Source organism: Strigops habroptila, chromosome 1 (assembly GCF_004027225.2).
Source record: "Strigops habroptila isolate Jane chromosome 1, bStrHab1.2.pri, whole genome shotgun sequence".
NCBI classification, from domain to species: Eukaryota; Metazoa; Chordata; class Aves; order Psittaciformes; family Psittacidae; genus Strigops; species Strigops habroptila.
The window spans coordinates 118,407,142-118,430,129 of NC_044277.2; the positions used below are offsets into that span (position 1 = coordinate 118,407,142).

At 36.2% G+C, this 22,988-nt stretch overlaps 1 protein-coding gene across 1 annotated transcript in view; it reads right to left on the bottom strand.

Moving 5' to 3' along the window:
- Nucleotides 1–279: 279 nt before the first annotated feature.
- The window catches only part of STAM (signal transducing adaptor molecule), a 35,909-nt gene continuing 13,200 nt past the window's right edge, over nt 280–22,988 (bottom strand). Inside the window, exons 3-14 of the mRNA XM_030485447.1 lie at nt 17,109–17,184; nt 16,926–17,021; nt 16,236–16,382; nt 15,879–15,969; nt 14,537–14,729; nt 14,123–14,217; nt 12,747–12,835; nt 10,857–10,944; nt 8,125–8,179; nt 7,638–7,791; nt 5,525–5,700; nt 280–4,395 (exon numbers count right to left, since the gene is read on the bottom strand). Coding sequence (XP_030341307.1) covers nt 4,146–4,395; nt 5,525–5,700; nt 7,638–7,791; nt 8,125–8,179; nt 10,857–10,944; nt 12,747–12,835; nt 14,123–14,217; nt 14,537–14,729; nt 15,879–15,969; nt 16,236–16,382; nt 16,926–17,021; nt 17,109–17,184 — 1,510 coding nt within the window. The 3' untranslated portion in view covers nt 280–4,145. The remainder of the gene's footprint in view (nt 4,396–5,524; nt 5,701–7,637; nt 7,792–8,124; nt 8,180–10,856; nt 10,945–12,746; nt 12,836–14,122; nt 14,218–14,536; nt 14,730–15,878; nt 15,970–16,235; nt 16,383–16,925; nt 17,022–17,108; nt 17,185–22,988) is intronic.

The window sequence follows — 22,988 nt, forward strand, 5'->3', positions numbered from 1 at the left end:
GCAGTAATTCTTCTATTTTGTTTCTTTTAACCGTTGCTTTACTGCTGTCTATATGTCCCTTGGATGGTGATGTTAAATACACATCTACATGGGTACCAGTTACCTAAGAGAGATGGGGAAATACGTTGCCGCTGTTCCTACAACTGCACACTCTGGAACACATGCCAAGGCATCAGCATAGCAACTTTTAATCACTGCCTCAGTGTTTTACCTGGGATGCTTTACAGTAAATCTTGACAACTTTGTTATGCCCACATAAACTGAGATGATACACATGGGTAAACAAGCTTTGTTTATAGAAGTGAAATGCACAGAAGGCACTTTCCAGTATTTGCTTCAGTTCATGATAACCAAGCCACCAAAATACCCCTTTCTGAAGTTAATGAACATTTTCATATGCCTTAATGAAAGTGTTAAACAACAAAGAGTTATACAAAATATTATGAAAACATTTTAGCCTTTCATTGACAAGTTTACAAGAAACAAGACATTCAATAATTATGTCTTCTATTGGAACACGAATAACATATCATTTCCAGGAATTCTTAACTTTCAAACAGATTAACTTTCTGGCACTTCATTTGCTGAAAAGCTTTTCCATACAGTAGCTGAACATGTACTTTCGCACTCACCCATATTTCAGTGTTCAATACTATAGTAAGACAGAACATTTGTGAACTTGGTCAAAACAATGCATAAATGACGAATCTCAGAATAAATCACGACAGAGAAGCACCAGTAATGACATCGCCAGGTTCATGATACCAAACCAGCAGAGAGGAGGTGAACTGAAATATAATTGCTAAATAATTACAGAGGATACAAGAGGATGAGTGAAGGAATTAGTGCAATGACAGCATCTAGCAAGGTAGGAGGAGGCATCAGTTCAGAGTATCTAGCATATGGGACACAAAGAAGTGAGAATACAAAATAATCTTGTGATAAATGAGAAAAATCAACATGAAGTAATACAGCTCCAAATTGAATTTAATCTGAAAATTGCATCTAAAATGGAAAATATGGGATGCAACAGAAACACAAAGACACTGAACCTAAAATTCTAGGGATCTACTGCACCAATTGTGGACAATGAAAACTGATTCTAAGTCAATTAAAATTCATAATTTGTTACAGGAGCTACTTTAGAGCAGTGAGTTAGGGTTGTTCAGCCTGGAGAAGAGAAGGCTCCAGGGAGACCTTAGAGCAGCTTCCAGTGCCTAAAGGGGCCTACAAGAAGTCTGGAGAGGGACTGTTTACAAGGGCATGTAGTGACAGGATAAGGGGGAATGGCTTTAAACTAAAAGAGGGGAGATTTAGGTTAGATACTAGGAAAAAATTCTTTACTGTGAGGGTGGTGACACACTGGCACAGGTTGCCCAGAGAAGCTGTGGCTGCCCCATCCCTGGCAGAGTTCGAGGTCAGGTTGGATGGGGCTTTGAGCAACCTGCTCTAGTGGAAGGTGTCCCTGCCCATGGCAGGGGGTTGGACTAGATAATCTTTAAGGTCCTGTCCAACCCAAACCATTCTGGGATTCTATGACTAATAAAGGCAGGAAGGAATATAAAAAGTGTCCATCTCCCCTCCCCCCCCCCCCCCCCAACTTTCATTATACTGAATTTATAGTGGCATTGCATGTTAGAAAGTGTTATTTGGTCATGATGAACACAAATGAAAGGTAATTTTAATTTTCTTAAAGATGGATAAATGTCCAAAATAAGCAAGTTGGAAAAGCAGAAAAACTTAAGATACACGTAAGTTTTCAGCATTCAAAGGAGGAACCAGGAACAAGCATTCCTGTGTGTTAAGGAAAGAAGACTTCCAAAATTTAAAAAACAAAGACAAATTAGTAACAAAAAGTATTTCTGCCGAGTCATTTCTGCACTGAAGTTCCATAGGCCTTTATTAGGGAACATGTGACACAACATGTGAAAACCTAAGACTGCAAACAGCCAATGCCAGCTGGATGATTTTGGTGCTTCAATCTTCTACTTGAATCAGGGTCTAAGAACTATGGATTAAACAGTTATTTTCCCTTTTGTGTAAAGTTCTCACTTCTATACACATTGTTTCTCTGTTTTCGCAATAAGGTACCTAAAGCATACAGAGAACACTATCTAAGTGATACTACATGCTCTTTCTAAAGAAAATCACCCCTTCAATTTTTTTATAAATTACCTATGACCCAATATCTTGGAATTTATTATTTTATTTTTTGTTTAGTATTTCCTTTCAAATTCCACAGACTTTTGTGATGGCACCAAGCACTGAAGTAATGACAGTTTGTGAGGGTGCTTAAGAATTCTGGAGGAAAAAAAAAAAATACATGAAAATACTAGTACCAAACCAGCCAGCTGGCTAGAACATCCCCAACCGGAACACATCAGCTCTGGGCATGTTTTGTAGCCACCCTGCTTAGAAGTTATGCAAAGCAGTCATTTGAAAGCATTAATGGGCAAAATACCAGTGTCTATTAAAATACTGAAACAAACGCATGTCAGGTAACTGTGAGTAGATGCAGGAGTGTATGGGATAACTGAGGTCAGCTTACAATATAATGTACAATTGCAACACTGAAGTCCAGAAGCATCACACTAAAATAGAGTACAGAAAAGCGAACAATTTCTGACATACGTACTAACAAGACTGAAAACACAGATCTTATGGTGAAGCCAACTATGTTGCTCTAAGTGGAGTTAGAGTTGCTGGAAAAGACAAGAGGAAAGCAGGATGTATTAATAGACTGAATACAAATGCAAAGTAACAATAGTCTTTGTACAAGAAACTCTGATCAAGCATATTGAAAATACCTTCTTCTGTTACCATGGTTTTTTTGCAGCACCTCAGCTACAGAAAGAAAATAGCATGCCTTGAAGAGCCACCTGGCTAAATTACTGAGAAATGCAAGGGTTTAAAAAAAGGCTTATGCACATTGCTGCAGAAGAGAGTTCAAAGTAACCAGAAAGTGAATGAAAATAAGATGCCTCATAAACTATTCACAGTATAGAAGGGCTAATAAACTCAAATGGTACAACTGGAAATTGAAGCAGATGTTTAAGACAGAAGTGTTTGTGTAAGAACAGTAAACAGAACAAATTGCTAAGCAAGGCCACAAGAGATAAAATAAAGCCCTGAAGGTTTGTTCAGCAAAGTGATTTAAATGTCCATAATTCTCCATGTTCTAATTAAGAAAACTTGAATAGTGTTACTCATGTTGTGTGTTCCAGTTTAAAACTCCAACGCTTCTCTTCCAGCTCAACTTCTCTGTCTTTGGTGTAATCTCTACCAACAAACACAGAATATAGTTCTGGTTCTCACTGTAAAAAACAACTTGAAAAAATAAATTACATGCTTCTCATGATAAAATGCAAGATCCTGATCTGTTGCATGGTCCCAGGATATGTTTAGCAGCCTCTGAATAGTAGTTTTAAGTTATTAATTATATCTGAAGCAGAATCATAATTTGCTGTTATCCCCCCAAATCACTTATTAGTTAATTAGTTTACTTTGGTAGACAAGCCATCTAATAGTCATGATACTCTTGTGTTCAGTTCACGAAGTAATGAAACCTAGACTCAGATACGTTTGTAAATTCATATATAGACCTTAGCTTGTAAGTGTAACCATGATATGCAGAATTACTGCTTTTCCTGCATTGGAAAAAGATATCACATATGTCATAAAACTAGACAAAACTATGAAACATGGTTGTCAGTTCATGATTAAAATAAAATAGTAAAGTAAATTATTTTTAAACATTGTGTTAAATATATTCACATGATCACGATAGCTATACGACATGGCCACTATTGCAATCACACACTATATGTACATAACATATATGCCACAACAGTGTGCAAGTGTTGAGTTTTCACAGAGTAGCCAATTTTACCAGACATAAATAATCTTGTACCAATTTTTAGGCATTTTAAAAGGAATTAAATGTCCTAAATATATCCGTTCCTCTGCAAAATTAAGAAAAAACCAAAAATCCTAAAAAGTCAGTGCAAATTGAACTTGTTCACCAAGATAGATTCTTATTAAGCTGAGGATAAACAAAGTTTAATAGATTAAAGGAAGAAACTCATAGAATTGCCAACTGCCTTTAGCAGAGGTTAAAGAAGATTAGGAATCAGAAGTCCTGGATCCTATAGCAGAGCTTTCTGTGAGTAACTATGCTGTGGTTGCTGAGGTGGCTGAGGCTGTGGTTGTTGTGGAGGTGCTTGTTGACTGCCTGTTGTCTGTGGCAGAGGTGTGGATGGTAAGTTATAGTTTGGCACCTGGGACATATTAGTTCCAGTGTTCTGATAAGCAGCAACATCAACAGTAGCAGGTGGTGGACTATACACTGAAGCCTGGTTAGAGTAAGTATTTCCAGCAACAGAGCCAACCATTGCACTGAAAAAAATAAAAAAAAAAAAAAAGTTGAATTGACAAACAATTTACCAACAGAACACAACACTTTATTGCTTCCTCCACTGTTCTACATACACGCACAAAACTCTCCTAACTCTGGACACCTTGCATATTTAAAACTGTAGCCAATGAATATTCCAATTAAAACTCAAAGACACTCCTCATTTAAACACACCTAACACACCTCCCCCATTGAGGGGGGGTTCACTAGACTGTGAATCTACTTTGTTTTATTTTAATGTGGAATGTGGAATCCCATCTATTTTCCATTCTGCTCATGAAAACAAACCAAAATCCAACTGTTTTAAATAGTGAACCAAGTCAGGTGAAGTATGCAGAAACTCGCTTTATCAATGTATGTCTTACCACCCAAAACAGGTAACTTTGGGGGATAGAGACTAACCAATAGTTTACTAACTCAAGATGGATGTCTCTCCCAACTTTATAAAATAAAATTAATTTATACAGATAATCATCATCATCATCCCCCAACCTAATTTTTCTGAAGGTGAACTCAAAACTTTTTCCACAATATAGGTAGTTTAGCCAAAGCTTAGCATCTTTGGGCATCCACCCAAAACAGAAAGCCACTTGTAGCTCCTTTACATGGAGAAGCTGTGTAACCTCCAGTAAGTATTCATAGCCCATTCATTTATTTCCCGAAATGAGCAGAATTCTCCCCATGCTTCCACAGTAAAATATTTGAGAAAAGAACATTATATACTATCTCAGAAATTATGCAAAGCCACCCAGAGCAGCAGATATCATCATCATTTAATGTATATTAAAAGTTACCTTAAAAAAAAAGTCACGTCTATAGCACTTTCTCCAATTTTTCTTTTATATATAAGGAATATATAGATACAAATTATATATTTCTCATATACAAAATAAAAAACTAGAGAAAATTATAGAAAAAGAGAACATTTTTAAGTTTGTCAGGAATTTTTACCAAATACACAACACCAACAAAAAGCACACTGGAAATAATTGCACTGAAGTATCTTTCAGCTGTGTTTAAAATTATACTTCTATGAGAAAAAAATCTCCTTTCTGTAGCCTTATATGTTTAGATTGATTTAAACTTGAATAGGAAAATATTTAAGATTACTTTGTGTAGGATGCCTGTGCAGGCTGACCAGGCAGTACTGAGCTGGCAGATGGAGTAACTGTGCCTTGGCTAAGAGAAGAGAGCTGCTCAGGAGGAAGGTTGTAGCCTTGAATATGGCCCATCTGTGCACTCCCTGCCACCAAATATGCATTGCTTTGAGGTTGCCCCGGATAAACCTAGGAAGTTAAGTAAAGGAATATTAAAAATAAAAAACAAGAAAATTTGGTATTTAATATCTGACATTAGAACTTAAATACAGCCTCTCAAACCTTTTATTTCAGATGATTTAATAGAAGGCAACTGATTGGCTCCTATTAAGCGTCACAGTACAAAAAAAATGACCAGATTTTCAAGACACTATTTACTTTTCTAACCTCAGACTCCAATACCAAAAAGGTCAAACAGTTTACTGGAAAACTTGTATTCCAAATTTTATTTTAACACTCATGCTAACTAAGAACTTCTACTTTTGAATGAAAATACCAAAGGATTTAAATCATGTAACGCATAGCAGCCCAAAGCAGAATACTTTTTTGATGCCCAGATAACTTTCATAACATGTAATCACTAAAATGGAAAGCCAATAATGTATTGGTTTTGTGTCATTGGTTAACCTGTCATTTCATATAATTGTTGAGACTGCCATTACAAAATTGTTTGAGTGGGGCAGAAAGGAAAAGGAAATCTTGAGAAAATTTGAACTGAATATAAGGTAATGTTTTACAACTAACTAAAGGAAAAGTTTGCTAGTAGATGTGTCAACTAAATCAAGACTGAACTTCTAAACTGAATTCAATCATGGATTATTTGGCTTAACAAAAATTACTATAATTTTCAGGTCTCATGCACAACTTACATGAGTTTATGTAAGTTTATGATATACACATCTTCTATATTGAGCTCCGTGAATCACAGATGACATATTCATAGAAGCAAAAGCATGAGACCTCTTAACTTCTCAGAACTTTATACTGGCTTATCTTCACCATAAAATCCAGTTTTTCCCTTTAAGAATCTCCAGAAACTTGCCCATTTATAAAACATTAAAATTATTTGATAGGGTCATGATATGATTGCTTATCACAACAACATATGAATGGAAGACAATGTTCCTCTTAATGACACTGAAAAAACACACATCATCTTGTTTAAAAGCCACTGAAAGACAGTACATATTTGTTGGAAGCTACTGAATTATTGGGGAAAAAAAAAAACCAACCCACGTTTGAAATGTTATATATTCCTATAAACAGGAAAAGAAGACAGGAAGTATGTATTAGACTATGAAATTAAACATTTAAATGTTTAAAAGACCTTTGAAAAATACCATAGTATATGAATAAGCCAAAAGACCTACTCAGAGATAAGAGTCAATGACATGGAAATGCTGCCATGAAAGAACTATAATTCTTAACTTCAGTAATTTAAATGCTAAATGCTCTCTACTAATATTTCAAAAAAAGGAAACTAAAAGAAGAGGTTGAATTTACACTGGGAAAGCATAATCTTAAACAGGAATTGCTCTCCTTTGGTTCTTTTCTTTCTTTGACCCACCATGCAAAGGCGTGGCAGCTTTAATTTTTAATTTTATGTGCACCTGAAAGCACAGGATGGGTTTTTTCCTGGACCAAAAAGAACTGAACAGAAAAGAGCTAGAAACGTTAAAACCTGCAAAAGGAGAGTATCCAAAGCTTGCAGCTGAAAACAAACAGTATTTTATTGGGTGTTTTGGGTGGGTTTTTTTCACATACTCTATTGAGAGAAAACACTGCTCTTTCGTTTGAGATTATCTCTGAGAGTGCAAGATGGTTTTAACCCAGCATTAAAGTAACAAAAATAAAAAGAGGTTTCCAACCCAGGGAGTGAGGAGGAGTGGGAACAGAAGGGCAGAAATAGGAAATAAACTATTACTTGCAATCGACATGATCCACCACACTTTATATATCAGTATATATTTATTTTAGTAGAGAAATATATTTTAAAAAAATATTTGAGCAAGTTTTGTAAAAGAGTTAGCTCATGAAAAAGTGTTTATCACTAACAATTTAAGAAAACAACCATAGCTCAGTATGTACTTGATAACCTAAATGGCTATTAAAAGTTACATACATACCTGAGAGCCAGAAACACCAGATGACTGCATGTAATACTGTTGGTTTTGTAGTTTTGCATACATGGAATACATTGGGTCTTCATTCATCAATTTGTTATACAAAGAAAGAGCCTCCATTGCTTTAACATTGAGCTCTGAAAGTTCTGAATGTTTCCTAGAAAACATATTTTACAGTTTATTCTACAATTTAGATAACTTCAGTACAGAGCAGACAATACAAGCAACTTCCCACAAGGTGGGATATGTGACAAATTCTTACTGCCTGTGAAGTGATGCCTGACAAGTGCCAGAATGTCAAACGGTACAATACTACAAAATATTATGTGACTATGAAAAAAAACCCTCATACCTCATCCCAGATGAGAAGCTACTAATAAACACACCTGTTTTCCAGTATTAACAGAAACTAACATGTCATTAAGCAGCAACACTTCTATTTCTAAGAATGAATCTTAACATTAACCAAAACACATGATTCTTTTTTTACCTGTCTATATCTTCCAGCTTTTCATCTATGAGAGGTCCCATCTGGTGGCACATTGCTATAATCGAAAGACATTAAAATACATCAGAGTAATAAAGATTTCCACACTGCAGAGTCAAAAAGCAGATTTGAAAAAAATTATCAGATAGAAATGCGTAGATGCTAGTTCTTTATGCCAAAAAAGTTATAGTAACAGAGGTAGTGTCATGAACAACTTAAGAATGAGATTCATCTGAAGTTTTCAGTAGTGGTATGGTTTTAAAAGTACATTTAGAAAAGAAAATAAAATTAGGGCAAAACAAAACACATTTAACATCTGGGGAGTGTAAAGCTGAAACTATTTTGAATAAAAAAGTTCAGGTAAATCTGAAAGGCAAGCTCTTCAAGAAAGAAAATTTGCCACTGCAACCTAGACCTCAATGTGCTCAACTAATACTACTACAAAAAGGCTATCTATGAAAACAATGAAAGGGGAAACCGGTTCCAATGATTCAAATAACGTGCGCATCAAAGACACTTACGGCACACTGCCATCTCACTGGAATTCTAATAGGGGTAAGGGGACTTTTTCAAACCACTAACACATGCAAAAAAAAGGAATACAAAAACTTACCAGAAGTAGAATGGAAAAGCATTAAAATAAAGAAAAATGCACCCCTTGCCAACTTGCAGCACAATTACATGGGGCTCATGTAATTGCCAAGCAAACCACAGTTAACTAACAAAAAGACAGAGTTTGTCAAATATAAAATAAACAGACAAGGTAGCTGGAAGGGGATACTACAGTCTGACCCAACTCCAGAATGCAACATGTGACCACTTATCCAAGCAATGAAATATTTACTAATCAAGAGACACATTTAATCCCAAGCGCCACTCAACATTCAAACTGAGAGATGAGAAAAAAAGATTCAGGCATCAAAGATGATCTAAATGCATTATAAGCAGCTATGAAACAGCCTTCTCTCCCAGTCTTCCCAAATTAAGAGAAGCAAAGGTCCTGAAAGCCTCCGGGCCATGAGTGGTGAAAGAGCATCACTGATGTGTTCCTTGAAGGCAATTCCAGGTGAAAGAGGACTTGTATGAAAGGCACCTATCTGCTGCTTTGAACCTGGGATCAGTAATACATTGGCAGAAATACTGGGAAAAGATGCAAAACCTGGTGTAAGTTCTGACTATTTTTATGTGGAACACAGAGTGTGTTAAAAGCATGAAAAGGATTGCTTAGATTTCTGTAGTCTAACACGATGACTGCACTGCTGCCAACCACAAACCCTCAGCTCTGCAAAGTGTTGGGATGAGCTCTCCAATGTAAAGACATTTGTGACTGGACATCTGGATGGCAGAAGAAAATGAAGTGGTTTTGCATCAAATGTTGATCAGCACCTGCCATCACTGGTATGAACCAAAGATCCAACACATATCTACAACAAAATGCCCAGAACCTATGCTAAAAATAGTAGCTACCCAAGGCCTACTTAAGTGTAGAGTAGATACAGTCCTGAGTATGCCATTGCAGAACTGTGTGCAGCCATGTGTTTGGCAAGCACTGTTGTAGGTAGCTGTAGAAGCAATCATATGACTACACTACATCTTTCAGATTCCAGGTGCAGTCACATGGTTTAACATAATATGCATCATTGTTCTAAGGATCTCACAATGTGTTTTGAAAGGAGATCCTAATGTAAGCCATATCTGGACGTTGGTTGACAAGCATACCTTTAATTTCTTTACCTCTGTCCTGGGCCAGATATAGGTAATCTGCTTCTTAGACAACAGCCTCTTAGACAACAGCTATATTTGGTACTACTGGAAAGAATAAAACCATTCATGTTTCTTTTTACCCCTCTTTAACTTTAGTGGAACTAGAATACATGCAGACATGTCACTGATGTACAGTGCCTAAACCAGGATTTTTTTTTACAGGTCTGATGAAATAGATGGGTGTGGAAAGATGGGTATTATCCAAAAGCTTACAAAGCTTATGCACTTTTTTCTGATTAACTTCTAGATAGATAGATATGGAACATGCCATTTTCTTAACAAAGTCTTGTCCTATCTGAATTGTCAATTTAAGCCAATGTTGTCTTATAACCAGTAAGTTTCTTAAGTCCTTTCTCCAAAGCTGTCTTGCAAAAATTTTGGTGCATCTATCAACCCACGTAAAATGGTCTACAATGCCTCTTTGAAGAGGTAGTCTGGATAATCTGAGCCCAAAGAACTAGTCTATTTTGCAGCACTCTAAAGTATTTGTTAATATTGAAGTCCTACAGAAGTACACATGAAGTGAAAAGCACATGTGGGACACCCACAGGCCTATTCTAAGCCTCAGTAGTATTTCTGCTTTCTTTCCTGGGATCTTCCTTACACTCCTTTTGCAACTCATGCTGTGCTACTCTATGAAGGGAAAAAAAAGAATAAATAAGACTGAATTAAGTATTCCTAGGTCTTGAAAAGGAAAAGAATAGAGAATATATATTTTTTTGAGAGAGGAGTGGACTTGTTTTAAGTTAAAATCTTGCACTTCAGTCTCTTAGATGTGGGAAACAGGAAGTGAGCAGATAATTACAGCTCAGGCCCTTCTCAGGCATGCTTGTAGTGTGCACATGAAGCTGAAATAGTTTCAGCTTACTTTCAATGTGTTTTGATATAGGTAATTACTATTATTAGTAATTAGTATTATCCAATTATAGAGACGAAAACAACAACAAAAAACCCCAATGACATCTTCTTACCCTCAAGGTGAAGCAATTCTGGGAGGTCTGGCTGGTCATCAGATGGATCCGCACTTTGTAACATCTGCAAGAGTTGGTCCATTTTGTCCTAGAACACAAATTGTGTAATTAGGGCATATGTGTGTGGAGAGAATTAACACTTTCAGGATAGTAAATTAGAGCAGCTACTTACAACAGCCATTTTGACCTCTTGGGATTTGGAAATCATTTACACTAACTTCAAGAAAATACAAATCATGCATGCTCCTTTACAGGAATGCAGATGCCCAAACAAGGGGAAACCATAAATGATAAAACAAGCCATAAAATGATAAAAAACTGTTATCATTTTTTGTCACAAGTGGATAAAAATACAAGTGGAATGTGCAGAATACCCCTTTTTATCTAAAAGTCCTTCTAAACAGTATTTTCTGAGCAGTTTCTATTTTTCCCATTCCAGTTATTATAGATGCAATGCCACCACCTAGTGGATTACTGGAAATGTTTTGACAGAATACATTGAGAGAATAATTTAAAAAGAAAGAGTACTTAAAACTAAATTCACTGAAAAGCTATCCTGTATTTTTTAAGTGTATGAGGCCTATCTGCACATGAGCAATATCATTACTAATATATATGAAAGGGATTTTTTAAGATGACGTTTGGACAGGTTGCATGGTTGACTTCAGAGTAAGCCATCCTTGGTTAACCACTTAAAGTGCAACCCATTTATAAAAATACAAAAGGGTGGAAAATTAATAGGCATAAACTCTCTGAAAAGTATGCCTTGGGAGTAAACTATACTGCTTAACCAAACATTACATCTAAATGATTGAAAAAAAATCACTTTTTAGCTGAGTGCTATCAAATAAATAGCTTTTAACAGGCCAGAGTTATATAGAATCATAGAATCAACTAGGTTGGAAAAGGATGTATCAAACTGGAAATTAAAACCAAGTTTTTTCCTCCTTAACCCCAGGAAAAGCAGGAAGAAGCCAGATGAACTATTTCCTTAAAAATTACAGTGTGGTAATTTTAAAAACAAAACAGGACAATAAAACATAAACCAATATGGAATCACAAAAGACAAAAGGAAAGCACGTCAAGGAAGGCCTGAGATAAGCTATTTCAGCAGATTACAAACTAATATCTCTTGGGAAGAAGGGTATTTGGGGCAGGAGTTAAATAGGACTTAAGGAAGGTAGTAATCAATCCTTCATTCAAAAAACAATTACTGAACCTAGTTGAGAAAGAAAGGGAACAATTCTAAAGAGAGCCATTCTAAGCCCTCTGGTAGGGAGAGGGGAAAGATTAAACAGAAAAAAAGGAAGGAAAAAAGAAGGCAGGGGGAAAACATCCTGGGCTCAGAGTTCCTGGGAACCTTGCAGAATCACTGTGGTGAGATTATGCGAATCTTGCTAAGTATAACTTACAGAAAACAAAAAGCTCACAGTTTTCAGAGAAGGAAAGAGATCTTTCAGATTGGGGGAAGACAGTGGTGGTTACAGTGGAAATAGATCTAAGACAACAGTGGAAATAGATCTAAGACAGCATTCAAGATGGGTATCTCTGAGGTATCCTGAAGGACTTAAAGCAAACTTGAAAGCAAATGTGTCACTCCACACCAAGCTTCTAGTTTTGGAGGTGAACAGCTGTACAATCCTGGAGTAGGGCCCTAAATGGAATGCAGTTTCCATATTCAGTTTCAGAAATTCCTAAGAACTTCAAAACACATGAACAAATTAGAATACTGCAGATTTTTTTTTTTTTAAATAACTTTCCCTTCCCATTTATTCTCTTTTGATTATGTTCTGATATTTCAAGTTGTTTTTGAAGTACACGATGAAAGCGTTAAACGAAACATATTTAAATATACCGGCAATTGAAAATCAGTACTTTTATCATGCTTACTTCATCAATATAAACTGGTTCTGGCTCAGGTTCTATAGTCTCTACTTGAACTTCATCACTGAACTGCACTGTTTTCTTCTCAGCTTTCACTGTAAGATGAAATAAACAAGCAGTTTATTATAAAATAAAAACAAACAAAACAATGACATAAGTATTATACAGCTAGTATGTTGCCTAAGTTCTTTGTATTTGAAATATCAACTGTAAAAATTTAAGAAAAAAAATCGTATTTTGTTGACATTTGAAGGCAAGAAACATCTGCACATATTTAAACAATTTTTTTAAACAAATCTGTAAACTGCATAACGGACATCAGTTCACACAGGTTCAATAGAAACATGTCTCAGCAAGTAAATGTCTGTATCGTAGTCTCCCTGCACACAACATACTTATTATTAAGTATCAGGAAAACAGAATAAGAGAGAGTAATTGGAAAAAATAGAGCTAATAAGTCAGGTTTAAGAGAAAACTGGTAAAATCAACTATGACAAACCAGAGCCTTTTTTTCTCCAGAGCAAAGTACAGAATTGAAAGTTCTCAAACTCTGCTCTTCTTTCTCCATCAAGTAGTACCTGCAAAAGCATCTTACTCCCCTGGAGTGGAGGCCACAACAAAAAAAACCCCTACATATTTGGAAAAAAAGCCAAAATACTACTTTCATCATACTACTCTTATCTGTTAGTCTTAACATAGAACAGATGACCCCTACAGCATGTAATTCCGCTGACCTGCTCATACTATGGCACACTCATACTGAGATCACAAGAGATTAATCTTGCAAACCCATCAGATTTACAGAAATCAAGTCTAGAATCTTAAAACCTTGTCTAATATTTAGTATTTTTATTAAATATTTACAGTAGATGATATAAATAGATAGAAGAAGATAAGCAGTATGCAGGAGAAACCCTCCTTCCATTACACACACATATATACCTACGGTATGGAGGTTTCTTGAATCATCTGAACTGTGGTAAGCTGACTCCAATGCCTATCTGCCCATGGGCCTTCAGTTTTTCCTTGATTAGCTAGGTACCCTTGCAACTAGGCAAAAAGGCTATTTGGAAAAAAACCTGCTGTTGCCTGCATTTCTCTAGATGTCAGTGGAGATGTAAAATGGGTCTCAAGGAAGATACTGACAAAGCCAGCAGCAGACAGCATCGTATTTTTCAGCAGATGCCAGCTTGGGCAACCTTGGTCTGGCACAAAGATGTGACTGTTTTTTGTGAGAGCAAAGCAAGGGCTCCTCAGATTTACTTTCAGTATCATGTCAACTTGCAGCTGAACTCTATCATAAGGGAAAGTAAATCACTACAGAAGTATCCCTTGGGCCATGGCAAGGCTTAACATATATGCATGAATGTAATGTTACTTACTCATTTCTGGCTCAGCAGAAAGATCAGCTGTTACAAAATTAGATGGAAACAATCCTATACCCTGATGAGTTTCACCTTTCCACCAATTTGGATCACTAAGGATAAAAAAAATAATTAAAGCACCCATACATTAATACTACTCACATGGAATTTTCTTAACAATTGCTCTGTACAAGGCATTTTTATTACTTTACCTAAATACAATTTGTATACATGCAGAAATATTTATACAGGAATCTTTATGCAATTACATTTGTATGTAAAAAAATCTAGGAGATAACTAAATAAAGTATTTAATATGTAAACATATTTTATCACAATGGTATTCTAATGTATGCTTCTACACAGGAGATATCATTGCCAATGGATTTTTACAGTCTACTGTACTTCTAGTAAGCATTCTATATAGATTACCTGTCATCAAGGATAGTTATAAGTTCTCCAGCTTTAAAAGTTAATTCGTTGTCTTCAGCAGCCTCAAAATCATAGATTGCACGAACCTTTCGGCCCTCGTGTTTGTGATTTGTTAAAAGGCTTGAGGTGCTCGGATACAAAGAGGAAAGTGTTGCTTGCTGTTGCCTTTGCTCTTTCAGTGACAGTTCAATAGCTACAAAAGAAGAGGCATTCCCATGAAAATTCCCTATAAAAATAGTTTGAATTATATGAAAATTTAGCTCTGTGAAAACTTCTGATATATTTCCATTCCTGTTGCATCATGATCAACTTCTGCCTTTCACTTAGAAATAATGGTAAAAAACAAAAAGATTTTTTTACAACTAGAGAGCACAATCTGCCCAGAGATTTACTGAGGCTTTCAACATGGACAGCACTTAAGCATGAACAGAATAACTCAGTGAAGTCATCCATTTTTCATTATTAAAATATTGTTATTACCTTCAACTGATGTAAAGTATTTACATCCTTACTAGTATATACATGATGTCAAACTTGTCCACATCAATTGAAATATTAAAAAGATACAACTGCTCAGGCACACACTGTTTCTCCGCTAGATCAGGAGTTTGTAGCCTGGATATACAGAATCACACAGATTGGTTAAAGTTGGAAGACACCTTGGGAGGTCATCTTGTTCAATCCCCTGCTCAAGCAGGATCACCTACAGCTCGCTGCCCAGGACTGTGTCCAGACAGCTCCTGAATATCTCCAAGGATGGAGACTCCACAACCTCCCTGGACAACCTGTGCCAGTGCTGAGCCCAAAGCCATATTACATTCAAGGGCTAACATTTGATGCCTTTACATTGATGAAGTTTGACTTCAAAAAATCAGTATCTTGACCACAAAGATCAAAGCAAAAAGAGATAACTCTTCACACATGTCTGGTTAAGGATCATTAAATGACATTTAAATATACTTTAGTACAACAATAAATCAAAAGACACCACCCTAGTTTTTTTTACTGAGACTGCAGTGAGATATTTATGAGTCACTTATGCTTAGAGCAATCAAAGACTTAAAGTATACTACAGAAGCAGTATTCAAAGGAATAAAAGTTTAGTGTACCCAAAATACTTGCATACGACTTACACTACAATACGTATTTTGTCCTTCCATCAAATCTTTAAATTGCAAATGAATGTGCTTCACTTGCCCCAGAGAGAGGGAAAGGAAAGGAATAGAAATCGAAACCACAATCCATAAATATACCATTCACATAGAAGGAAGCAAAACATTTGTTCCTGCTTTATTTGACATTTACCAATATATTCATCAGATCAGCAAGTAAATGCACTCACCTTTAGCTAAATCCTCTTCTTCCTTTTTGTTGGCTACTGTACCAGGATCTTTGGCAACTAGAGCTGGACTTGCTTTTGCCTGTTCAGCAGCCTGGCCAAAGTGAAAGATGTATAAATGAATTCAACAAAAAACTGACAATACATTATGTTCACCATTTTGATTTGTATTCATCTGCAATGTAAAATTCTAAGGTAAGTCAGAGCATTTCACCCTTCAAAGGAATGTTTTATTAAGACAAAACAGTTTTTATGTTGTTTGACAAACACAGAATTCAAGACTACAAACTATAAAATATGGAACTGAGGATAAAAAGAATTTGTGATGCCCTTTAAGAACAACCACAGAATTTAATATACCTGTGAACCAATAGCTGGGAAAGTAACTCCTTGCTCTTTAAGATTTTTTATCATAGCAGATATTAAACTAAGCTGTGGGTCATTCTTGAATTCATCAGTCCATTCCACCATAAGGGCTTTCAGCTTTTCACAAACTTTTGGATGACCCTGCAAGAACAGTAGAAACTAGTTACATAATGTAGGAATCTGTTCTTAATTACTTCATATAAAATAATTTCATGTTACTCTCAATATAAACTACATAAACACTTTATTTTCAAGTCAACTGTATCATTAAGGGATATCTTTCTTAGAAAGGGAGAATAGTACACCAGTATTGTGTTTGTACAATACATACTAGGCCCAAAATAAAATAGAACAAGGTTATACAAAAGCCCCGCATTATCTCTATTTCACCACATCTATATTTAGTGTTGCACTGCTGTTATTTGATGTGAAAATGAATCTGTATATTTATAAATTAACAAACCACACACCACCTCCCCAGACAGAATACATAAGTAACTAATGTGAAGTGGCATTCAGGAAGTTCTTTCTCACAGCCAGTCTTCCCAGTAATCTTGTATCCTCCTCCCCAGCCCACAGATTTCCAGACTTCCAAAAGTAGTTGCCATTCCGCTTTCAGATTACCCCAATTCTCTGTCTGATTTTGCTTTTCTATGCATTGTATAAATCGATGTAATACATTACCTTATTCAACACATTGCTTACTTCACTGGCAAAATCTCTTGAACAGACTTCTAAATGAAAGATTTTACCGCAGTTTGATACACAAGCTCCTAGAAGCTAAAGAAAGAAAGATTAAAACTTAGAGAAGATATTTTGCAATATAACTGTTCATGAAGTAATAGCATTACGTTAAAAAGAACCTACTGTTAATGCTTGCATAGCAACATGGGGATCTTTATGGTTCACTCTCTTCATAATAGAACGGAGACAGTCCTTAGGCCTGAAAAACATGAGACAGATTTAAAAAAATGTAGTGGAATGAACATTTCTTATTGCACACATGACAACGGTTACAGACAGTAACATAGTCAGTAAATTATTTAGTAGCTTACAAGTGCAACATTAAAAACAATAGGTTTACACCTTTAACAGTTGCAGCCAATTCTACCTGTAAGATTGCTAACTTTCTTACTCATCAAAATGTCTCAGTAAGTTACATTAGCTTTTGTAGTTAGAGCTAAATACTGTAAATAGTCCAGAAATGCATAAAATCCCTTGCAGTCAGAGAACTGTAATTCTCTGTACTCCGTGCATCCACTTCTCCATATTTCACACACATACATAAGGATATTTGCTTACACACTGATCACCAACACCCTTTTGCTAGGTTATTGGGGTTTTTTTTAAATTACCACCACTACGTTCCTCAGAGTCTCTTCTAATTTACAGAGTAACATACATAAAGAAGATATGCAATGAACCAATAAGTGCTAAAAGACACTATTAGAACATTCTACATCAAAGTTTCACCACCATTAAATACAGAATTCTAAGTCTTACCTACCTTGTGGTTGATAGAAATAGTGTGGAAAAAGAAATTTAAGAAAGAATTCGAATGGGAGTTTCAGACACAGTTTAGCATATTAAAATCTGTGTGACTTTCTGTTGTTTTGTTCTGTCTTTAAAGGTGGTGGAAGGCTGAGCGAGACTGGGGTAGGAATTGTCATGGGCGTACAAGCATTATCTGTTGATAGGCCTGAAAAGATACCCTGAAAGAGGGTAAGTAGGGAAAGAGGAAAAGAGAAGGTATATTTAAACTAAGAGATTTTATGCATTTCTGGAATATTTATAGTAACGCTTTTTTTGGGTGGAAAGGGATAGCAAAATTATTTTTCTATTGAACTGATATCCAAGAACTAACATGAAACTCAGGTATAAGTTACGCCATGGCTTGGCTATACTATATTTGGCAGTGTCTACATTTTACAGAAGTGTCCACCTTGTACTTAGTAGTACTAATTTTAGAAAATGCTATTACCCAGCAAGACTACGTATTACTCAGTGTATACCTTCATATAACCAACTATTACAAATGAAGGCTATAAGGCAAGCACTGCCTTTTATCTATTAATTATCCAAGACTTTTCATGCATTCACTTTAACTGAGAAAGAATACGGGCTAAAATTTTCAGAAATAACTGATTTTTTTAACCATTAATTTATGAGTAGGACTAGCTACATGATATGGGTGCAAGTGCAAAAAAGTGCATGTCCTTTAATCGTTATACCAGTATTTATAAAGGTAGGGTGCAGGTTCAAGAGCTTAGCAGTTCAGGAACACCACCATTAGCCTAACATTTTTCTTAAGGAATCCCAAGTCTTCTTAAAAAATAATAATGTTTTAAGAAAGCCTCAAAGCCAAATAATGTCCTGCATGTGTCAAGTAAAATTTTGAAAAGGTAAAAAAAAAAAAAAAAAAAGAAACTCCTCTGTAATTCATAAGAATACCTTAAAAAATTAAAAAATCTATTTGCTCATATATTTAACAGAAATGATCAGTATTTGAATGTTAATGTTTTAACATGCTCAAACGTTTGATTACATCTACACCCCAAAAAAACCCCAAACAACCCAGGCTTACCAATGTTTAGTCATACAGACTAAGAGTCCCTACTCTAGACAGATCTGTAATCTTCATTTTTACTTCAAATTAATCCATCATACAATTTAGTTTGCAAAAAAAAGTGAGCAGCACTATGCAGAAATCTGAGGGAAGGCACACATCCCATGAGAACAGAATTCTATCTTTTTATTAGGCATCTCTCCAGACCATGCTATACAAATATTGGGCCATAGTTCTGCTCCAACAGTTTTACAATCAAAATTTCAGAGGCAGGACAGTGAGCGGGAATAACAAATCAGTAAATGGAAAATAGAGCAAGATACAATAAAAGTTACGGTATTATATACGAATATATCCAGAAAATATTCACAATAAATTTCAGTTTTAGAGTAAAAAAAAGATAAAGTGTTTGATTATATTTTATTTAGCAAAGACAAAATTAACAGCAATTGAAATCTAAAATACTACTCTGCACAAAACATTTAATATATTTTCAGGAATTTATTTTTCATTTACAGTCTAAGGTAACTTCACTGTGGGGCTCAAGACTACACAGGTGACTAAATTTTCCTCCTTGCTTCTTTAGAAACAAGCTAGTCACAAGAGCTTCCTGGTCAGCCTGTTAGACATACACTGCAACGACTACGTAAAATGCTACTGAGATTGAGTAACTTGGGGGGGGGAGGGGGGAAGAAGAAGGAAGGAAGGTAGTTTCGAAGACTATCAAGTAAGCAGTTTTACTGTTCACTCTTGTACAAACAGGTACAAAAACAACTGAAGAAGAATCAGCTAACCAGAATATTGGCTCACTGAGGCAGTGATTAATCCATAAGGAATCAAGACAGAGTTAGGCAAGCAGCAATATAGACAAACCATTTCCCAGTGACAATTTTTCCATACCCACTCCCAATAGAGAGTGCTGCAGTTAACATTTCTATTTTCTCAACTGTTGTTGAATTCTCACTGACTTTTTTCAGCTGTCATTTTTATAAAGTAATTTTTCTGGAGAAAACCTGGTGGTATAGTTTCAAACATAAAGACTGGCATGTCTCAGTAAGTTAATACAAAAGGTACAACCATCTCAAAGCAAACAGAATTAGACTTCGCAATTGGCTAACACTGAACTCACTGAGGAAGGAGTGGTGCTTGACGCTACAATATACCATACGTGGCCTTTAATTTTCCCTTTTATTATGCTTAATGAATCATTCAGATTTTATAATGTTATTTTAGTCAGAGCTGATAGATTTAGCTGTGTAAGCATTTCCACTGCAGAAAACCAACACAATGCAAAAATCTGTACCTTTTCTGTAGTCAGATGATTTAAAATGCCAGTCAAATATGATAAAAAAAATTTTAAACAAACAAGTTTTCAACAATGCTCTAGAAAAAAAAAGGGGGGGGGGAACCCATTGCCTTTAAAAGCTTTGTTCTAATTCTAATCATGTTTCCATATTGAAAAGGAAGCTTGCTCACTGAACTACTAATATTCAAAAAAAAGTGGGGTGCAAACAGTGTAATATGCAACTGCTGAGCTGTGTGACTTCCTGAAACAAAATCAGAGATTAAAAAAAAAGTTTTGATTGTCTCATAGTTAGACAAATCAAAGTGGTTTTTTGAACACTTTCATTCCTGGAAGTGTTCAGAACCTGTAGATGAGGCCCTTAGTGGGATGGTTTAGTGGTGGTCTTGGCAGTCCTGGGGTAAAGGTTTAAAAATTTATCTTATGAGAAAATGTAGCACCTTTGTAGCATAACAGGTTTCCAGCAATTATTCTGGATGCAAACAAGTTGTTGGCAGACCTAAATGAGACAATGTGCCATGTAACACTGTAGGACAAAATGTCCTTGTTTGTGAGGAGTAGTCCTCCTAGTCTTGTGTGGCTTTAGGTATAAGATTATCTACATCTAAAATGCTGCAGGCATGCAATGGAAATTACAGACTGCTACACAGAAAACCCATAGAACAGAGATTTTGTAATCTAAACTTCTTCCAGCAATAGACAGCTTGCATTGGAGCAGAATTGGTTAAAAGATTAAAGCAGATTCCAGTTAAGAAGACTAGCATCCTTGCCACAGGAACTTACACTGCAGGAGAATTTCAAACAGTGTAGCGTATCTGATTTAAACTTAAAATGGGGAACTTTGTCTTGCGCATTACCTTGCTTTGGAATGACATAATCCATCAAACCAAAGAAAACTCACTATCAGCAAGTTTAAGAGAATCTGAATTTAAGCAACAAGTGAGCCGACAGCCTATTATCACAAGCAGGGTAAATATTACAAAGGTTAAAGTCACAGCCAGGATAAACCCCGTTATATTACACACGAAAAAAACCCCAAAACAAAAAAACAACCAACCAACAACCAAACAAAAACACAAACATACAAGCACACACAAAAAGTGACCCAAAACCAACCAAACAAAACCCATAAATCATAACAGAAATGCCAGCTGTCCCAGAGCAATTTAGCCACACTTTCCAGAAGATCTCTAGTTTTATCTGTACACCCAAGCAGCTGTCTCTTGCCAGCTACATACATTTGAGCACTGCCTAGGCTAAGTTGCTGTAAGACTAAATCTTGCCTGTGAAAATGTTTTCAGTGATTAAATAGAATACTGAAGCTTTCAATAATATTGTTACAGGCTCAACATCAACATACACAAGGAGCAGAAATGCAGTTTGACATATACAGACTAATGTGAAACATTATTATCAACTGTTATCTTAACTACAATTATACACAACAGCACAGAAGTCTCAATATGCCATGCTATTTATAAGCACTCCTCTAGAGACCATCTCTAATCCCAAGGAATAAGCTTATTTGCGAACCTATCCTTTGAAACAAAAGTCCCAGGTGGGAATTTGCTGTCTGGCATCTCACACAGTTTCCCGCAGGTTTACAAGGCAATCCAAGTCATTCTTAGAGAAGCCTTTCACTAAACAGCAGCAATGGCAGAACTCTTTTTGAGGCCATTGCTTACCTGAACTGTTACAGGGAATGCTTCAGAAGATGTATTTAAAACATTTCCAAAGCTTAGTATTACACTGAATAAAAACACTAGATACGCTGAAATAATGTCTCTAAACTGTATTTTTATTTGCTAACTCAAATTATACTTTAACTTTTCATGTCCAAAAAACAAGTGCATGCATAAATTCTGAGAGTTCAGTAAAGAATCAATAATGAAAACATTAGCAGATCATATTAAGATGTGTTTAATTTAGTATCACATTTTCAAAATGTACATTTATCAAAGGCCTGGCGACAGAGAATAGCTTCTCAAAACAAAGGGAAGAAACACAAAGCCTCATTGTTTTCTGTGACAAAGACACTGGTGGTCTGTTGGTGAGGAGAAGGAAAGGGCAGCAGATGCTTTATACCTTGGTTTTAGCAAAGTTTCCACATACAGTTGAAGCTGATAGTCTCCTTATCACCCAACTGGTGAAACACGGGCTGGATAAAAGGATGGTAAGTTGGGTGGAAAACTGGCTGGCCTCCTAAAGTCCTTAAAGAGTTGCCACCCGTGGTGCAAATTCCAGCTAGTGGGCAGTAACTAGTGGGGTCGCTTAGGGAACTCTGCTGGGACCAAAACTGCTAAATGACTCCGCTAATAACCTGACAGTGCACCCTCAGCAACTTCACTTTGACAACAGCAAATTGGAGGGGAGCAATCAATATACTGGAGGGCAGGGCTAATCTTCAGAGGGACCTGGACAGGCTGAAGAAATGGGCAGATTGGAACTTCATCAAGGTCAACAAGAGCAAGGACAAGGTGTTACCTTTCAGATCCTCTGCACCAGCAAAGGCCAGGAGCTGACCACCTAGAAAGCAGCTCTGCAGGAAAGGATGTGCAGGTCCTATTGCGTGACAGGTGTCAGCAGTGCAGCCTGGCAGCAAAGAAAACCAACCTCCTCCTGGGTCAAACAAGTGGTCAGTGCAGCCAACAGAGCCAGTGAAGTGATCGTCCCCCTCCATTCTTTTAAGATGGCATCTGGAGTACTTTGTCCAGTTTGGGGCTCCCCAGTGAAAGAAGACTACTGATACATTGGAGTAAATCCAATTGAGAGCTGCCAGCATGGTCAGCAGAGAGCCACAAACAACAAGAGATGGAGAGCTGCTTTCAGTTTAATAATAGAATACATAGAAGATGTAGCCAGACTCTTTCTTAGAGCT